Source organism: Leptonotus elevatus, chromosome 1 (assembly GCF_054856555.1).
Source record: "Leptonotus elevatus isolate MCC_2025b chromosome 1, RoL_Lele_1.0, whole genome shotgun sequence".
Taxonomy (NCBI): domain Eukaryota; kingdom Metazoa; phylum Chordata; class Actinopteri; order Syngnathiformes; family Syngnathidae; genus Leptonotus; species Leptonotus elevatus.
Genome location: NC_141239.1, coordinates 41885372 through 41904590, shown reverse-complemented (window position 1 = coordinate 41904590; position 19219 = coordinate 41885372). Strand labels below are relative to the sequence as shown.

General features: G+C 40.7%; 1 protein-coding gene across 4 annotated transcripts; it reads left to right on the top strand.

Moving 5' to 3' along the window:
• Positions 1–3759: 3759 nt before the first annotated feature.
• Positions 3760–18380, top strand: LOC147182247 (MAGUK p55 subfamily member 3-like). Of its 4 annotated transcripts, none has more exons than XM_086059185.1 (20): positions 3760–3873; positions 7232–7285; positions 7403–7493; positions 8168–8245; positions 8541–8621; positions 8929–9066; positions 9149–9230; positions 9928–10013; positions 10073–10147; positions 11284–11480; positions 11625–11689; positions 12694–12714; positions 13095–13136; positions 14565–14630; positions 15317–15472; positions 16262–16342; positions 16413–16506; positions 16815–16923; positions 17008–17136; positions 17343–18380. In XM_086059185.1, the coding sequence occupies exons 2-20, from the start codon at positions 7260–7262 to the stop codon at positions 17520–17522; spliced, it is 1797 nt and encodes a 598-aa protein (XP_085915311.1). In that variant the 5' UTR covers positions 3760–3873; positions 7232–7259; the 3' UTR covers positions 17523–18380. The 4 variants fall into 4 exon arrangements, with proteins under 4 accessions (XP_085915311.1, XP_085915303.1, XP_085915322.1 ...); XM_086059177.1 differs by having other exon boundaries at positions 7232–7296; positions 7375–7493; XM_086059196.1 differs by lacking the exon at positions 14565–14630 and having other exon boundaries at positions 7232–7296; positions 7375–7493.
• The last annotated feature ends 839 nt before the right edge of the window (positions 18381–19219 follow it).

The following is a 19219-nucleotide window of genomic DNA, read 5'->3' as shown; positions in this document are numbered from 1 at the left end:
TCATTTGTTATTGTTGTTGTTGTTTTTAAATAATACCTTAATTAAAATTAAATAGGGTGTCCATCATAATTTTTCTTTGTTGGGGCATGATGTTTTGTCTTCAGTGTCACTGATCAATACACTACATTGAGTTTTAGCATTGTACCAACATGCATACACTCAAAACAGGGCTAAAGTGCAAATATTTGGATTCAGACATTAAGGTACTGTACCACTGCTTTTAACACCCAAACAAGGTGGGTAATTGGGTATGGAACAGTTATGTTGTTAGCCATCCGGTGCCTTAAAAAGGACTGCAGATACATTGATTGGCGGATCTGGAATGGTCACTCTTACCTCCCAGAAGACATATTTTATTGTAAGCCACAACAAATTACCCAAATAAATGCTCCATAACCGCTCTTATTTTGAGTACCAAGTGAAGTGAAAAGGAGCAAGTGACAGCAGTGCGTGGATTGGCGGACAAAGATGACACAAATGTTGGAGCATATAGTACAAAAAATTATATCGGGTGCCTAAATAATTGCTCAGTAGCCCTCCATTTCAATAAGAGTTTCTAGTTGTAGTATTCCTAAGAGAAGAACTTGTACAGTGATTGCAGCATACAAGGTTGGCTGGCATCTGCCGTGGCATGTACTTAAACATGGAAGCCACTCCAAAAGCTGCATGTTGTCTATGGCAAATCGGACCTAATCTCAGCCAGCAAGTCACGACAACATAGTGGCTGACATCCAGAAATGATCTATCTGACGTACATTTAGTGTATGCGCCGTATATTCTGTATGTGGCCCAGCTCCCAATCCTCAAGATTTATTTTATATGAAGCTGGATTAAATGACATCACTAAATAGGGTAAGTACTTTTTCTTGATTTTGTTACACAGTAATTATGTCAAAATGTGGTTTAAAACTATTTTTTACTTCAATCCTTTTCCTTGAGGAAAATTGTGCATGTGTATCACATGTCTTGAGAGCTCAACCGAGTGCTCAGCATAAGCAGTCATCGGAAGGTCCGGAAAGCCGAATGCAATCCAATCAGCATCGAGCCGCCAGGAGAAACGGGACTAAACCGCACACATGAAGACGATCCAGCACCTTCCAAGCGCTTTGTACATATTAGCCTACCACTACACCATCAGACACACACATTGTAGATCATAACGTTGATTGGCTCATTTATTTTAACTAAACACTCACAGGCCACTTCAGTGTATGTTATCACTCTCGGGCAGAAACCTTCACATTTGGGCAATGTCATATTCTTTCATAAATAGTGATATAGTAGCGCAATGCTTCACCAATTATACCGCTGTTATAATATTTTACGTTGCTTTGTCAATAATGTGGTGATACATGTCACAATCTTAATCATACCGGTATCATCACTATATGATATGCTGCTAGCAACACCCAGTATCACGATATCATATCAAAACTTTGTTAATTAACTTTACTGTTAAATCATGAAACTATGATATGACAACGATAGAGTGAAGAAACGATGTTATCATGCTACTCTGCCAATAGCAAGGTGATACGATATCATGATACCGAGACAAGCAGCAGACACTGTGTCTATTGGCTGTAATTGATTTACGATGCCGGCTAATGCAGCAGTCACTAAAATGCATCCAATTGGCAGACATTTCCCAGCAGCCTTTGGAGTCGCATAACCGCCTCCAACATATCATAGTCATATTTTAAAACCAATAAGACAATATCTTAATTCAATTTTGCACCGTCTGGAGTCGTCATCTGGTTTGGGGTGTGTGAGGCCTTGGGGGAGGTACTGTAAGTCCTGAACGTCGTAGCACAGCATGACAAACAATACATGCGATACGATGCGAAGTTTGCATAAAAAAGTCATTTGATGGGCTTTCTAATAGATGTGTCATGGAGTTGAATGGAGTGCAAAACTGTAAAGATTTGATAGCGATTTGATAACTACACAGAGCCAGCACCACCGATCCTGAATGATTTTATTTTTATTTTGAATGAATCGAAAATGAATACCTAACATTGGTATCAATCAATAAATACCAACATATATATCGATATTTAGATCAATCTGCCCGCTACTGATGACAGTAAAAATTAGATATACTATAGGCCTATTTGCATGTTTATTTTTACAGTGATAAAGTTTATATACATACTTCGTTCCAGAATCAAAACAACAATAAACAAAAAAAGAAAGATGCTTTAAATTGTAGAGACTTAATGTTTTGAGTAGAGAAACCTTGAAAACAAACAGGACTCAGGACTCGAGGACCGGATCTTGACATGTGCACTACGGAATGCACATTATTTAAACAAAACTAAAATTCACTAAATATTTTGGAATATATATTGGAATTCTTTAATATGTATCTGTCAACATAAAATGTTTTAAAAGTCAACAGGGTTTGAAATGTGTGAGTTCAAATAAAAACAATGCACAGCTTGTATCTTTGTAGCTGAAGATATATGACAGTCCAGATGGAAACACCCACAATTACCATGTGAAAAGCTGTGTGTGTGTGTGTGTGGGGGGGGGGGGGGGGGGGTCACAGGCGACCACAGGCGGCCATGTGGGTGCACAAAGGAGGCTGGGGGGGATGATGCAGAATTAACCAATTAGGCTAAAGATATGTCATTTAGTGACACCATCACACCACCCTAACAAAAAGACAGTTGCCATCTTTACTGTATATTTCAGTTTTTACAGTGTCTGCCAATAAGAGTTACCCACTAAAAAAAAGTATTCTCAAAGGCCTCTTTGGCGCTTAAAAACAAAACAAAAAAACACTGAATGAAAAACTCCTATTTCTGCGCGATTATGAACAAGTGGGATTTAGTTCTTAATCTATTTTAATTATTGTGCTTATTTTTTTATTTATTCACTGTATATATTACTGATCTATTTTCTGCCACAATTTATAAAGTATCTATTATTTTTAGTCAATAGTAGCATTTAAAAAATATATATTTAATAATCTTTTTTTTTTATGAATTTACTTTAAAAAAATATTTTTTCATTCTTTAATATTTTATTTTAAATTTTTTTGTTTACTGTAATTCATAAAGTATCTATTCAAGTCAAGTTTATTTATATAGCCCTCAATCACAAAAGTGTCTCAAAGGGCTTTACATGCCCAGGGATGACAAATATTAACGACAACCACAATACTTTATTGTGTATTCAGATACTACTACTACTACTACTACTACTACTAATAATAATAATAATAATCTGTATGATTTATTAATGTATAGTTTTTATTTATTTGATAATTTTTTTTTCATACAAAATGTTTATATCACCATCAACATAATAATAATAATAATAATTAACAACACTATTTATTATTATTATTATTATTATTGCTAAGTCTGCTGGAAATAATAATTTAGTATCTATATAGTATTTATTAGTGCAGTTTTTATTTGGTTTACATTTTACATTCATCCATTTATTTGATTTTTAATTAACTTTTTTCGTCTGTTCGGATCAACAAAGTTTCTAGTGCTATAAAAATTGCATTCTGCGATGCTGCAATAGATTTCTTGATTGATTTGGGACCTAGGAGCAATCCTTTCTTGCATTTTGATCCACTTATTGCACCAAAATTTGATCATCTGATCATCTGAATGCATGTGGCCAAAAATAAAACGTCGAAAAATCCATGTACTATTTGTGTATGTCTAGCATCATGTCAGAGGGAGAAACGGTATGGAAGGAGGGAGGGAGGGAGGGGCTTAAAAAAGGGGGTGGGGGGTCTCCAAGTGTGCAGCAGGTTTGTGAGCACAGCAGCCAGAAGAGGAGGAGGAAGAAGGAAGACCGGCCAGGGAGCAGTGTGGCTGCAGACATCGAGAAAAGGAGAAGAAGAAGAAGGTAGGACACCTCGTTTGATGTTTTTAGTCTTTTTAACGCCATCGACACGAGACAGATGGGACGCTCACTCATCCCTTCATCCCTCTGTTTTCCCTTTTTGTGTGTCCCTCCATCTGCCGGCGAGGAAGAGCAGCGTGATACTGCGCAGGGATGATGAGGACGGGGGCCGAGGGGTTCGGGTGGGGGGTAGTTAGCGGGGGATGGGATAGCAATAGCCTTAATATGCCAGTCGAAAAGGGGGTGCAGTACTTTCCTTCTATGTTCACGGGTGGTGCAAGGACCACGCCCTCCTGTCAGGTACCACCATGACGATGGTGAGGATGATGAGGCACAAACAAGAGGATTAGCTTCATCCGTGACATGTGCTCACCTTACATGCTGTCTATATTTGTACAAAATGCCGTATTTAAGAGTGACACCATGCCATCACGCAAGGTTCAACATGGTGCTTTTAACATGCCTGGCCCAAAACGCTGATTCTTATTCCGACGCTAAGATATTGTCATTGCATTGATATTCTAAAAGCAGTACGATATTATCACAACACTATGTCGTCATTACCATAAGTATTATGCATCGTACAGTGATCGTTTTGGTAACGTCTACATAGTATCGTGTTTTGTCAAGGTTTCCATCCAATTGAAATATATCACCACAATACTTTGTAAATGTTACAGATTGTATCACTATACATGAAGATACTTTGTCAAGATTACAACAGAATCACATTACAATATCATTATGATTCTTTGTAAACGATACCAAGAGTATCACAATACTGTACATGAGACAATTGGACTCTTGCCTGGATTCAACCGTTGCAATTATTATTTTTTTAAATACTGATGATGACGAATACTCTGTAAACAATAATCACAATTCTTTGTCTATATCGATAGCATACAATGTTGGAGAAATAGCTGATACAAACCATCATGGTACTTTGTCAAACATACAGATAGCATCACAATACGATATCGTCACAATACTTTAACAATGATATCTACTGATCACAATAAATTATTACGACGCCTCGCCAACAATACCGATAGTATCATCACAATATGATCTGAATGCAATACTTTGCCAAAAATACACATTAAGGATTACAATATTACAGTATAATCACAATAACGATACCAATAATATCATGATACAGCGATACTTTGTAATGAATGCTGATAATATCACGTATAACGGTATGATAGTTTTGCTTTGCCAGGAATACCGACTATTATTACAATATTTTGCCAACAATACTAACAGACATATGCCTTTTGTTTTGTGTAACATGCAGACACTTAATACTCATGGATTATGTGTCATCAGTGGAGTGTGTAGTGTGTCTTAGCCGACTGCCAGCTTGGAACAGCTTGACTTTTGATTATTTATTTTTCTGGTGCAATGCTGCTAACAAAACGCTAACAAAATAGACACGTTGTGTTGTGTTACACTCAATGACACTTTTTCACATTCTACAACACTAATAGTGCACGTTGATGGTCATCTACGGTTCTGGTTAAATTCACGTCACATGGTTGCTTCTAAGGGTATCATGGTCAGCAGCATCTTCTGGAAGTTCCTCAAATGACTGCAGTTAGCTTATTAGCCTTTTAGTTGGTTGTGGGCGAGAAGGGGATGCATCATATCTGTCCGGATGTTAACAAGGTTTGACTTGATTTTTTTCCATGGGTGGGCAGGTGAGAGGGGTGCGCCAACTCTGTTGGCGATGATGGGATTCCTTTGAACGTAATTGAGGGTGTGTGAGGGATTTGAGGTGCGCCGGCCTGTCATGATGTTGATCTTAAATGTCAAACGTTGACTTTTGGGGTGGACCCAAATGCAAAAAAAGGTATTTAATGAAATAAAAAACAAAAGAGGCAAATAAGGTATTAATACACCCAAAAGCTTGAAATGTTTGTACGTTTATCACTGAACCATGTATACTGCATACTGTGTCTGCTCTTTATAAATTCTCCTCTCCCTTGTAAGGAATATGCTAGAAAGACAGCAGCTTTTTTTTTTTTGCCATTCATGAGGAGTATTGGGCCTTTGCGGAGGTCCTAGTTGGTATTCAAATCAGTACTTCTGAGGGGGGCTACTTTGAGGGCGATCTTGAAAATGTGACATCCAATCATCTGCCCTGGTGAACATCATCATGTTTGTGTGATCCACCCGTTAAGCTGCTAACGAGATTTGAGTGCAGAGTACGTCATTTTTTTTGGAACGCCACCCAGAAAGTGTCTGAGTCTATTTGTGGAGCTGCTGACGTGGACGTCCTGGCATATTTCATAAGTGCAGTTCACTCTATGGGCCATATAAAAATTTTTTTTTTATTTTTTAGTTTTTTTATTTCTAACAAGCTCCATTATGCTGCGAATGCTGTATGAGCAATTTGTATTATTCCACCAATATTTTTTGCTTCCACATTTCTCACCTGGTTTAAACCAATCAAACATGAGTTTTTCACATTACAAATTTTTTTATTTTATAAAAAGTTTATCCCCTGATAAAATTCCCAAAACTTTGCTAAAATACCCACATAATAATAATAATAATAATAATAATAATAATAATAATAATAATAATAATAATAATAATAATAATAATAATAATAATAATAATAATAATAAAAAGGCGGCACGGTGGGTGACTGGTTAGCACGTCCTCCTCCCAGTGCAGAGGACGTGAGATCGAGTCCGGGCTTCGGCCTTCCTGGATGCGTTTGCATGTTCGCCCCGTGCTTGTGTGGGTTTTTTCCGGGTTCTCCGGTTTCCTCCCACATTCCAAAGACATGCATGGCAGGTTAATTAAACACTCTAAATTGTCCCAAGGTGTGATTATAAATGTGGATGGTTGTTCGTCTCTGTGTGCCCTGCGATTGGCTGGCAGCCAGTTCAGGGTGTACCCCTGCCTACTGCCCAAAGCCAGCTGGGATAGGCTCCAGCAACCCTTGTGAGGACCAGCGGTTAAGAAGATGGATGGATGGATAGATAATAATAATAATGATTCAGATTTAGATAGCACTTTTCTGTACACTCAAAGGTGCTTCACAATGAATACATTATTAATGCACTCACACATTTACACTCTTGTGGAGCCACAGCTGCCCTGGGGCAGACCAACGGATTTCATTTTCAAAATAAAATTCCCAAACTATGTGATATTTAACTTTTTTTTCCATGCTCCTTTCATTTCCTCTATTGAACTAAACCAGTCCAACTTCTTCACAATCAAAATTTCAAAAGTTCAGTAAATTCCTTAGCATTTCAGTTTAGCGTCACAAGCAATTTCTACATAAACTAAATTTCTATTTCTTTACATTTGACTTTGAGTTAAATGTCTCCCTCCCTGATAGGCATAACTCCTCCAAACCTGGAGGATCCATGAAAGAAGCCATGCCGGTGCTCACAGCAGGAGCAGGTAAATTGAGACCCGCGCTGTAATGTGGCCAGCCTTCGTCATGTTCCTTAATCTTCTTCCTCCTCTTCGTCCTCTTAGGGCTCCACGAGACATTGGCCCTGCTCACCTCGCAGCTGCGACCCGATGCCAACCACAAGGAGGACATGGTCTTCCTAAAAGACGTCTTCAGCGAGAGAAGCTTGGCGTGCCTGATGAAAGTGAGGAGCACACTATTAATAATTGACAGTGCAATTCAAATACAGTTAATAGTCTGTACAACTCTAATGTGGCAGATCTAAAGTTCTATAAAATCCTAAATATTTGGTGCTCTATACAATTCTAATGTGGCCTTCCTTGTACCACATATCGATCTTATTTCATGTGTCATGCGCTATGAATGTACCATCAGCATAATTAATGCTCTGAACAACTCTAAAATCCTCTATTTATTGTTATATACAGCTGAAATGTGCTTTATGAATGGCATATTTGTTGTTCTTAAAAATTTGAATGTAGAATACTCAAAGCTACAGTATATACAACTCTAATGTACCATATTTAGGACCATCATATTTCATGCTCTATACAACTCCAATGTATCCTTTTTAGTGTTCAATTTATGTACCATATTTACATCATTTTTGTCCTACAATGTACAATATTTAATGTGCTATACAACTCTATTGTACAATATTTAATGTGCTATACAACTCTATTGTATCATATTTAATGCGCCTTACAAATCTAAGGTACAAAAATTTACATCATATTTATTGTTTTTTGCAATTCCAGTGTACCATATTTAATGCCCTAAACAACTCTTAATATTTCATACTTACATCACATTTAATGTTCTATACAACTCTAATACTGTATTTACATTCCTGACCAGATCCATGAGAGGCTGAGACAGTATGAGAGACAAAGTCCAACTCCTGTCCTGCACAGCGTCTTCTCTCTCGCTGAAGATGTACGTCCACTAAAACACACACACACACACGCGCACACAAAATAATAATAAAGGACATAATAATGTCCTTGGCGGAGGTAATAACCCTGAGTAGTCTCCAGCCGAGAAGCATTTCAAGAACTGCTTAAGGCTGTAAAAAAGTGCAGAGTCATCACCAGGCATATCTCTCATCCCGGGTGCCAGCATCCAGCAGCCCTGGCAAAAGTGCTGACCTGGGCCAGCTCACCACTCAGTGACCACTCAACTCCGAGTGCTCTTGGCAGGAAGCTGATTTGAGTGTGCGTGTGGTTGACAGGTGACAGACGAGTTGCAAAGTCGCTCGATGAACACGGAGGAGCGGGAGCTGGTGCATCTGCTCACATCGCCGCATCTCAAAGTAAGCCGCCGGCGATCAGTTGCCTCGCGTGTCAGATGCACTGCTGATTGGTGGTACAGATAGTAGTGATGCTATTTCTATTGTAATTGGCTGTTTTGGGATATCAGTAACTTTTAAATGCGGAAAAAAGTTGGCGGTGCTGTCAACTGGATCTTTGCTGAGGCTAAGCTAACTCATCAGACATCTTTTATCATGCGCATAGAACCGATTTTCATCCCTGAGAAACCTTATAGTATCATCTAAATAATGTACACATCCACCATCCATGTCGTAGCCGAAGTTGCCTGTTTGTGGTATCCCCCCCCAGGCCCTTCTGTCCGTGCACGACACGGTGGCCCAGAAGAGTTTCGATCCCGTCCTGCCGCCGCTGCCGGACGACTACGACGATGAACTGGAGGAGGAGTCGGTGAAGATTGTGCGTCTGGTCAAGAACAAAGAGCCTCTGGTCAGTGGCGATGCGCATACAAAATAAAAGATGGAGTGATCAAGAGTCACGCAGATCAGATTTGAATTGCGTTCCTCCTCAGGGCGCCACCATCAGGAGGGATGAGGCCACCGGGGCTGTAATTGTGGCTCGTATCATGAGAGGGGGTGCGGCGGACAGAAGCGGTAAATTGTGAAGTGAACCCTAAACTAAACCCTAACTCAACTTCTAACACCTTAATTTAAGTAATTACATTAACACAGAATACAACTTTACCACTAAGGATATGTTTTGCTTAAATCCATCACCTTACACTGCTACACCCGAAACCTTACCGTTTACCACGCCTCCTTACCCGCTCTCTACCTCAACAGTCAATACTCACCCTAACCCATAACATTTGTCCTAAAACCCAATACTAGTCTGACCAAGAGGCAATTTTGCAATACTTGAGAAACTTGTTTGTTTTACAAATCAAACTTTTCGTAAGGTCTCCTTTTTCCATCATAACTTACCAATCTCCTGACAACAATTTGGATTCAAATGATTTGCTTTTGCCTCCCTTAAGAGACAAAGTAGCTGTTTTTGTATCTTATTTTAGAAGCCAACTGATTTATAATGATCCACCGTCTATTATTAGCTTTAGTGATAAAAGACACAGAGTTGAAGACCAAGACAGCTCAAGAATCAAAAGGACGATCCCCATATTATAACATGCTCTTGAGTCCATTACGAGTATTGATCAGTATTAGCATCTTGGGTTTCATTGTTGTGCTTGCAGACATCATAGCAGGGAGTTGTCAAAGTAAATAGATAAATCCCATCAACAGCCTTGAGTTGATTTTTGTTTCTTTTCACGGTCGCCGTTGTGGTTCTCCGCAGGTTTGGTCCATGTAGGCGACGAACTCAGGGAAGTCAACGGCATCTCGGTGGTCCACAAGAGGCCCGATGAGATCAGTCAGCTGCTGGTGAGTCAAAACGGATGGAGGTCATATTTCCTCTTATTTGAACGCTTCTTCTGGTCCAGTCACAGTCGCAGGGCTCCATCACTCTGAAGATCATTCCTGCTGTTAAAGAGGAAGACCGACTGAGGGAGAGCAAGGTGAGCCTCCACCACGGGAAGCTTGCCAAAGAGCTGATTTGTTCATGTAATAAACGTTTATGGCCATTGCGTCATTATATAATGGTGTATTTTCAAAGTAGCGTATCGAAGAAGCCTTCGTCCCAGGTTTGAAGTTGTCGGTTGGAAATACATTTTTCATGTTGTTATGTGAAGACTTTGACATTGAGTGATTTCCTTAAGTTGAAGGACAATTACGACTAAAGTTGAATCAGTTGAGACACTAACTACTAGGGGTGTTAGAAAAAATCGATTCGGCAATATATCGCGTTATTACAGCGCGCAATTCTCGAATCGATTTGATATGTGGCCGAATCGATTTTTAAATATCAATTTTTTCAGGGAATATTCAACAAAACGTCTTACTTAAGGTTAGGGTTCACACTTTAAGCATGGAAGAATGTTATATTAATGGAACATTAAGCCTTCATATTTTATTTCAGTGCTGGTCAAACATGAAACAGACTGCAACCTGTTTGTTAAATGCAGTGGCTCAGTTATGAGCCAGAATTTTCAGAAAAAAAGAAGACATTTTCATACAAATATTACAGTGTACATGTACAAGTTTACTGATGAGTATTTTCTAAATTTGAGTAAAAAAAAAAAAAAATCGCAATAATGATTTTATAGATTCGTATCGGGATTAATCGGTATTGAATCGAATCGTGACCTATGAATCGTGATACGAATCGAATCGCCAGGTACTAGGCAATTCACACCTCTACTAACTACTAACTACATATCTGCCAAGTTTAAAGTCAATCTGATGAAAACTGAAAAAAAGAAAAATATAAAAACAAAAAAATAATAGAAAAAATATGAATGTAAATATAAATGATAAAAAAAAGAAGAAGGATTTTTGTGTTTTAGGCGATTGATGTTTCTGCGACCTACTATTTGGTATGTCCAAAGTTCTTAAAGCAAGTAACCTGGATTGTGAATATAAAATGTTTGAGTGCTGATTTGTGAGCGTGATACAGGAAGAAGCAGCAACATATTGTACCTCATTTGCAATTTGGCAAGATTATGGTCCAAATAAACCACTCAGCCCAGTCAAGCTCCAATAAACTGAAGCAATGGTGCTATTTCAACGGGTTATAAATATCTACCCAATCCAGGTGTACTTGAGAGCCTTGTTTGACTACATCCCTTTGGAGGACAAGGCCACACCATGCCAGGAGGCGGGACTTCCCTTCAAACGGGGCGACATCCTGCAGGTAGTGACCCAGGATGACCCGACATGGTGGCAGGCCAAGCGTGTGGGCGACAGCAACCTGCGCGCCGGACTCATCCCATCCAAACACTTCCAGGAGAGGTAAGCATTACATGTATTGTTGTGTGCTGTTTTTGTGTGCATTGCTGCTCGACCATGCGTTAGCTGGGTTACTTATGTGTGAAAGGAAAAGGTCGTTATTTCCTCAAATGTCCCTAATGCTTCTTCTTTCCTCCTCCTCACCAGGCGATTGGCCTACAGGATGAAAGTGGGCACACTCCCCAATCTCAAGTCCCCTAAAACACCTTCCTGTAAGTTTCCCAGAGCTTCATGTACTAATAATAATATGAATGAATCTCCATCTGTCCGATGACAGCTTAAATAGGTCACTTTCCCGCTTCCTTATGTTGTTCCGCTGGTGGTCTATGTACATGCAGCCAGGTGAGGGGTGGCTCAATCTGTGTTGGTTGGGGGTGCGGGGCAGAATAGGATGTAAGCTTGCAGGCTATCCGATTATGAGCAGCAGGGGGGAGGCCACCGTGGCTTAGTAACATGGCAGCCACCCTCTTAATTCCCACTCCGGCCCAGCTGGGGGCCTTGCCCGCTGCTTCTCCCACGAGTGACTTTTATCGCTTTTAATCCGACATATGTCAATATGGATTTTTATCACATCAAAAAAAATATCACCAGAGGTTAACCAGTCTCACACAAAATAAAACAACACTGGACATAGCTAAATATGTTTTTTAAAAATGTTGAGACATGCTTCTTACAATCTCAATTTGAGAGTTAGTGGCTAGCATGAGAAACCTACTAAAATGCAAAAACGCTCAACGAGTTGTATGAGGCATATTTTTCAATCCAACATGTATATGTTTTAAGCAACAACAACAACAAAAGAAAATGAAAGGAAAAAGTCCCAACACGCGATAGCTAGCGGATAGTGTGAGATGCTAACATAGTAGGCTATCTCCACCCTACATCACCCACCAAAATTAATCAAGACTAAACGTGGCTAAACACATGATCAACTTTAGACCAAAATCTAAAATGAAACTGTTAAAAACATTAATAAATCTCTCTCTTAACTTGATAGCTTGTAGTTTGCACAAAATGCTGACACAGACTGCCTCTCCACTAACCGGAAACTAAAACCACCATCAACCCGACTATGATGATGAGCTGGACAAAAACATTTGACAGTACCCCAGTATTTTTTTCTACTTTAAATTAGGACCGTCATGTCCAGTAAATATTTCTTCTTCTTCTCATGTTCTTCTTCTCTTGTGTTATTTTGCCTTCTTTTCTGTCACAGATGATCAAGCATGTGACAAAGGTGAGTACAGACATAATAGACACGATTTCAAAGGTATAAGCTTGTTTGTATGTGTTATCATATTCCAACAGCTATTCCCACTTAATCCCCCTCCCCACTTGAATAGTAGCCTACTGTGTAGTGTGGGAGGAATATTTGAAGGATTGAAAATCCAGAACTCCAGAATAGTGCGATAGACATGCTAACCACTATTTCAGCATGCTACCAGAAACCACATAGGCGAAATTGATGTTGTCCCACCTGTGGCTGTGGATGAATTTTTTTGGCCACTTTTCCCATCCTGTCCTTCCTTCATTATCTGTATCCCGCCTCCCCTGTAAACGTGTCCGACACCCGCGTTGCTTACCCATCCCTTCTTTTCCCTGCTTCCCTCCCTACAGACGACTGTGACTGTGAGGGCTATTTCAATGGACAGTACATAGGTGAGAGCGTGCACACCCTTCTTATCTTGCACTTCATGGCACTTGGCTGGTTCCCCGGATGCAACGGGCCCTGGGGGAGGTCCCAGATGTTTGGCTGCAGGGTTGAGGGTTGCTGTGGAAGGGTCCAGGATAGAGCAATAGATGCATAAAAACTGTTTTCACCAAACAATTTCTGGTGTTTGTTCCGCAGCTCTTTTTTTGGGGGATGTTTGCACTTGTGTGTGTGAGGGGGCTGGCGGTACCAAAAGATGTTGATTGGTGGATTGGTTTACATTGAACACAGCTGACCCGTGGGTTTTTGGGCATGATACTGCAATCTTTGGTAGCCGTAAGATGACCAAATTGATGGAGAGACAGAAGTCAACAAAAGGTCCAAATACTGAAATATTGATTAATAAAGTTAATTCCTAAATAATGAATAAAGAAGCCAGCTTTTTCTTGCGCGCTGTTCTGTGATAAGAGTATGTAGGGATGACGTCAACTCGCGACATTCCCGGCATCCAAGATATAAAATTTGACTGTGTGGAAGGCCTACTACAGCTTCTGAATTAAAGGAACAGATGAATAAACCTGCAGAATTTTGCAGAAAATCTGTGTAAAACTATACCTGTAGTCCCGACTTTTCACTCTTCCCTTTCACAGCTGCCATGCCGCATCTAACACGACCTCGAAAGTTGGCCTCTAACGCTAAAAAGTCAAGTGTCTCTTTAGTACAATATAAAATGAGCAATTGTGTAGCAATACTGATCAATTTTAATTGATATGCGCAGAGCTACAATGATGAATAAAGTAACGAGGGCACTGCAGAGTTGTACAAATGAGCAAAGTGCCACTATGAGTCAAGTATTGACGAAGGAGGAAAGTGTGTTGTTTGTAAAATAGGAGCTTTCAAGGTTGGGTGAGTACCGTGAGTCCACGAAAATTTTGCTCGCCATTTCCTTGGCATGCAGTGTGAAAGGGGCTCTCGACTTCAACCCTTCCTCTGAACTGCCGTCCCTCAGCCAAACATGAGCCGTCTGCTTCCCTCCATCCTGCTGGAATGCTATCATTGGGAACATCCAAACAGCTGGTAGTGTCACCTTATAAGCAACATTTGTGCTTCCGGTACATTCAGCACCCTGCTTGGAGCCCTACACTCCCCCGCCCCCCTTCCCTTCCCCTTCCCCCTTCCCCTTCCCCGAGTCCCCCTTCCATGCCTTCCCGACCGATCCCCACTTCCGCCCCACCCTGCCTGCATCTGCATCTGCTGCAGTGCTCCAGTGCCCCGCCCTACCACCAAGCAAATCCCATCCTTAGCCACCACCCCATGAGGGCCCTCCTGCCACGTTGGACGCATTGCACACTCTACCAGGCACGTCTGCTGCTCGTTCACCTTCCTGGTGTGCACGTGTGAGGCTAAGTGAGGTGACGCTCTAACGCCAGTTGTAGTCTCTCCTAAGTGTAACGCAGTGGCGCCCTCCTGTGGTCAGGTGTTTTCCTGGGAATTTTATTCAGGTACGGTGGCCGGCTTCCTTTGGATGTGTAGTCCACCGTCCGGACGACAGATGGACCCGACTGTGGGGCGGGGCTCAGGGTCGGGTCCATCTGTCCTGTTTCAGACTTGTAGCACAGTGCTTCTCAAACTTTTTACATCACATGACAGCTCAAAAAATGCGCGGTTCTCCAAGGAGCACCAGAATGACCAACATCAAAATTAAAATAACAAGGATTCATAAAGTGGTTTATAACATTTGATTATAAGCCACTGTAACATTATACACATTTTGAAGATGAACTCTGCACTTAATATAGAGGAATAATAAAATGTTATTGAATAATAATCCAGTTAAAATGTATTTTTTCTTAATAAACAATCAATTCTAAAAGATGTAATTAAATGTTTAATACCGTACAATTGAACTGTATTTAACTACTGGATTTTAAACAAAAGTTTGATAATATGCACACAAAAAATTAAAAAATTTGACAAACTGAAGTCAGTGATTCTTTCGTGTATCACTTAAGGGAATTCGCATACCACACTTTGAGAATCACTGTTTGACGACAATACTATATAACAAAGCACTCCAAAATGCATGGAAATGAGTAGCAAAGTTCAAGTTTTGACATTTTTAGTGTGGTGTCCATCTTACCCTTTTTATGCCATCTGTTCCTGTCACTCCGACCATTTTCCAAATCAGCCGGTCTGCGCAGGAGCTTCCGCCTGAGTCGGAAAGACCGACAAGGCTCCTCGAGCGACGGCTCCGACCCGGGAGACTCTGATTTCCTGACCTACGAGGAGGTGACTCGCTACCAGCAGCGGCCCAATGAGAGGCCTCGACTGGTGGTTCTGATTGGTAAGCTGGGGGAACCACTAGAAAGTCAGGGACTGTCTCATTAGCTACATTGGCTAGCTCCACAGTTTGAGGAAACACCTGCATGGTTGTTGGGATTTCCTTCTTCTTCAGATCGCGTAGGGCTTGGCAATGTATCGATTTGATCAAGTTTATCATTCAAGATGATGCTTTTTTTTAAAGACCCTGTAAACTGAATTCAGATATTTGTGCCATTGTAAGTTAGCTAGCTAGCTATGCCTACAAGGCTACGAGTACATATTCACTTTGCATAGTCATCTAGTATAGCCACTTAATTTAGTTAAAGAAGAAGTCAACCCAAATAATTTTGTTACAATAATATGTTCTATGCGATCCCACTCGTCTAAGTACAACATTCAGATTAATATTGTGTTAGTGGAATTTGAGTTAAGCAGCAAAATCCAGCCGTTTTTATCCATCTCATGGAGCGGCCATTTTGCCACTTGCTGTCGAGTGAAAATGACATCACGGTTGCTCAGGGCTCAGCTAACGACTAATCACGGTTTTCTCGGTTTGGTCAAGTGATGTTCGCAAGCTGAGCTGTGATCAGTCTATGGGTGGATGGGGGATTAAAAAAAAAAAGCCTGACTTGACGTATGTGATTCCAAACCATGAAGAGTAAATAATAGATTAAAATTCAAAATCATATTTTCATGAATAAAAAGGTCCTATCGTCGAGTCCTCTCTCAGAATCAAAAACAACTTGAGCTCACTGTTTTGTGGTTCTTCCTCTTAACAAGCTTCACCTGGGACTGTTTCTTGTTGTTAAAGGTTCTCTCGGGGCGCGAATCAATGAACTCAAGCAGCGGGTGATTGCTGAGAACCCGCATCGCTACGCGGTGGCGGTACCACGTGAGTCTCCACGAGTCTCTAAATTTAATTTCAGTTCTTGCTCTGAAACCATTTTTGGGTGATCCTGCAGACACCACCAGGCCCAAGAAACCTCATGAGAAGGAAGGTGTGGAGTATCACTTTGTCACCAAGCAGCAGTTTGACACCGACGTCCTCAACAACAAGTAGGGTGGCAAAATTCCAGGATTTTTCATTTTCTATGGGAATTCAACTATCTTTTAGGACGATACAGACTTCAAAAGAACAAAAAATATATATTTAAATGGGACTTTTTTTGGAAGGGGAGGCAGTCTTCTTTTTGGATAAGGGGCAGTGACGGTAATATGCAAACTGTGTTGTTGCACAAGGCTGAACCTCCTGCCCAGAAAAAAAATTATATTTCAAATGAAATTATGTAATAGCATGGCGTATCTGTAAAATATACACACATATTTGTTTGTCGGCTAAATGGTTGTGTGGCTCTGGTTTTCAGGTTCATCGAGCACGGCGAGTACAAGGAGAACCAGTACGGCACCAGTATCGAGGCCATCCGCTCCGTGCAGGCCAATAACAAAATGTGCATCGTAGATGTTCAGCCTGAGGTATCTGCAAGTTCTACTCGTGCTCATACAACCGCAATCACCCTTGGGAATTCCTCTTCTGATGGTTTTCCCCCGACACTGCAGGCCTTGAGGAGGCTGCGGACAGCGGAGTTCAAGCCCTACGTGGTTTTTGTCAAACCGCGGGTTCCCGAAAGCAGACGGCGACGCACCGCTGCCACCTCGCCGGGAGGGGCGGAGCAAGGCCGCGTTACGGTGAGTTTCCGGAAGCATTTCCTCAATGCCCCAGATTCTCAAGTTCTTCATACAAATATGTTCCTTGCTACCTTTCTACCAGTCCCTGTTGTCAACTCATCTTCAGACTTTCAGGCTTTAGTAGATTTAGAGTAGAACATGAATTTTATTGGTAGATCAAAGAGATTATGATACAGGTATATGACTTCTTGGGACTGTCTCAACAGGACGAGGACCTCCAGGAGATGCGCCAGTCGGCCGTCCAGATGGATCAGCAGTATGGACATCTGGTTGACCGGGTCCTGATCAAGGAGGACTCGGCCAGCGCCTGCACAGAACTGCAGAGTATTTTGGAAAGATTGGAACGTGAGTGTTTCTGGGTGCCTCTCAGCTGGGTTCGGACCTAAAACCGCCTCAAAACCGCCATCATCCTGGCCCTCAACCGGACTTGAGGGTCTGCTGCACTTCCCATCCAGGACTCAGCGGGGAACTGAGTCTGAATCGCAAAAATCCGCCACTTCCTGAATGCCACATTTATCAGGTTTGCGTTGAAGAACTGCTTGATTAATCGCTGCCTGGCACGGAAGACCACTCAGTCAGCTTTACCACGACTCCCGTTGGAGTTGGTCTAGTACAGGGGTGGCCAAGTTTGGTCCTCGAGAGCCACTATCCAGCCGGTTTTCCATGTTTCTCTCCACTAACGCACCTGATTCATGATCGGGATTGTTATCGGGCTTCTGCAAAGCTTGCTGATGAGCTGATCATTTGGTTCAGCTGCGCTGAAGGAGGGAGACATGCAAAACAGGCTGGATAGTAGCTCTCGATGACCGAACTTGGCTAGCCCTGGTCTAGTAGCATGTTTTGTAATGAATACAGATCACAGAATGCTTCCCGGAGACGAAATGCTCAACAGAATGTGACATATGTTTATTTTTCCACAAGCTTCTTTTCAAGGAACTGCATGTCCACTTGCGTATTTAATGTAAATAATGTACATGTGACTCCTGGTGTGCCAACGAATGGCGTCTCTTGGAGCCTGCACCTGTTTGTATGGATGGATGAATATTTTGGGGGTTTATTTTAATATTTTACTTGAATAGAGATCCACAGTGCTCACGTTACAGATAAATGCTAATGCTAAATGCTAATTAAAGAGTAATGACTGCATTGCATCTTGTCCTTAAAAAAACAAACCCTAAAAAGTATTTGGATGAACATACAGTAACTCTATTGTGGCTGTCAATAAACATTTTTAAGCTTGTTAAGATTGGTTTGGTTTAAGGATTCATAAAGAGTGACACTTGCGTCCTGAAAATGCAATAAAATCGGACAAACTGGATTGTTAATTTTGCTTGGTATACAAATTTGATTTAAAAAAAAAAGGAGAAAGAAAAAAAAGCTAATTTCACGGCAAATGTAACATTCTTTTTGGTCTTCAAATGCTGTACGGGGGCCCACGGAAGCCTGAAAGTCATTTGTAGTGTGTAAACATGTAAAAAGTGCCATAATAAAAAATAAATGGTAAAGCTAATTAAGGGTGTGTTTGCTGATTAAATTGCTTTCTACGGAAGCGTATTTATTGAAGCGTATTGCTGCCACACCAAGAAAAAAAAACAAGATCTATATCACGTTTTAACATTGGTTTTACATGATAAGTTTCATGTTTTAACATGATAAAAAACGTATGTAAAAATGAAAAAAACATTTTATCATTGATTCATATACCGAAAGGCTTTAGTTTGTCGTACGAGTCAACATGCCAAATGAAATTAGGCCCAGGGTTAACGTTACCCGTCGGATCAGGTGATTTCTCCGCCTTTGCTCAACACCACGGGGGTCTAAAAACTTCAACAGATGTCACACAGTACTCTGGGTCACGTTTTTACATAATTTTCTCGTTTTAACATAATTTTCTCGTGTTTACATAATTTTCTCATTTTGACATGATAATTTTCTAGTTTTTACATGATTATTTTCTCGTTTTAACATAAATATGTTAAAATATCCAAATGTATTTATTTAACATTAAAATTATTTTATTCATTTCATTAACTCATTCGCTGCCATTGGCGGCTATAGACGTTGAAAATTAATTTGAACTATT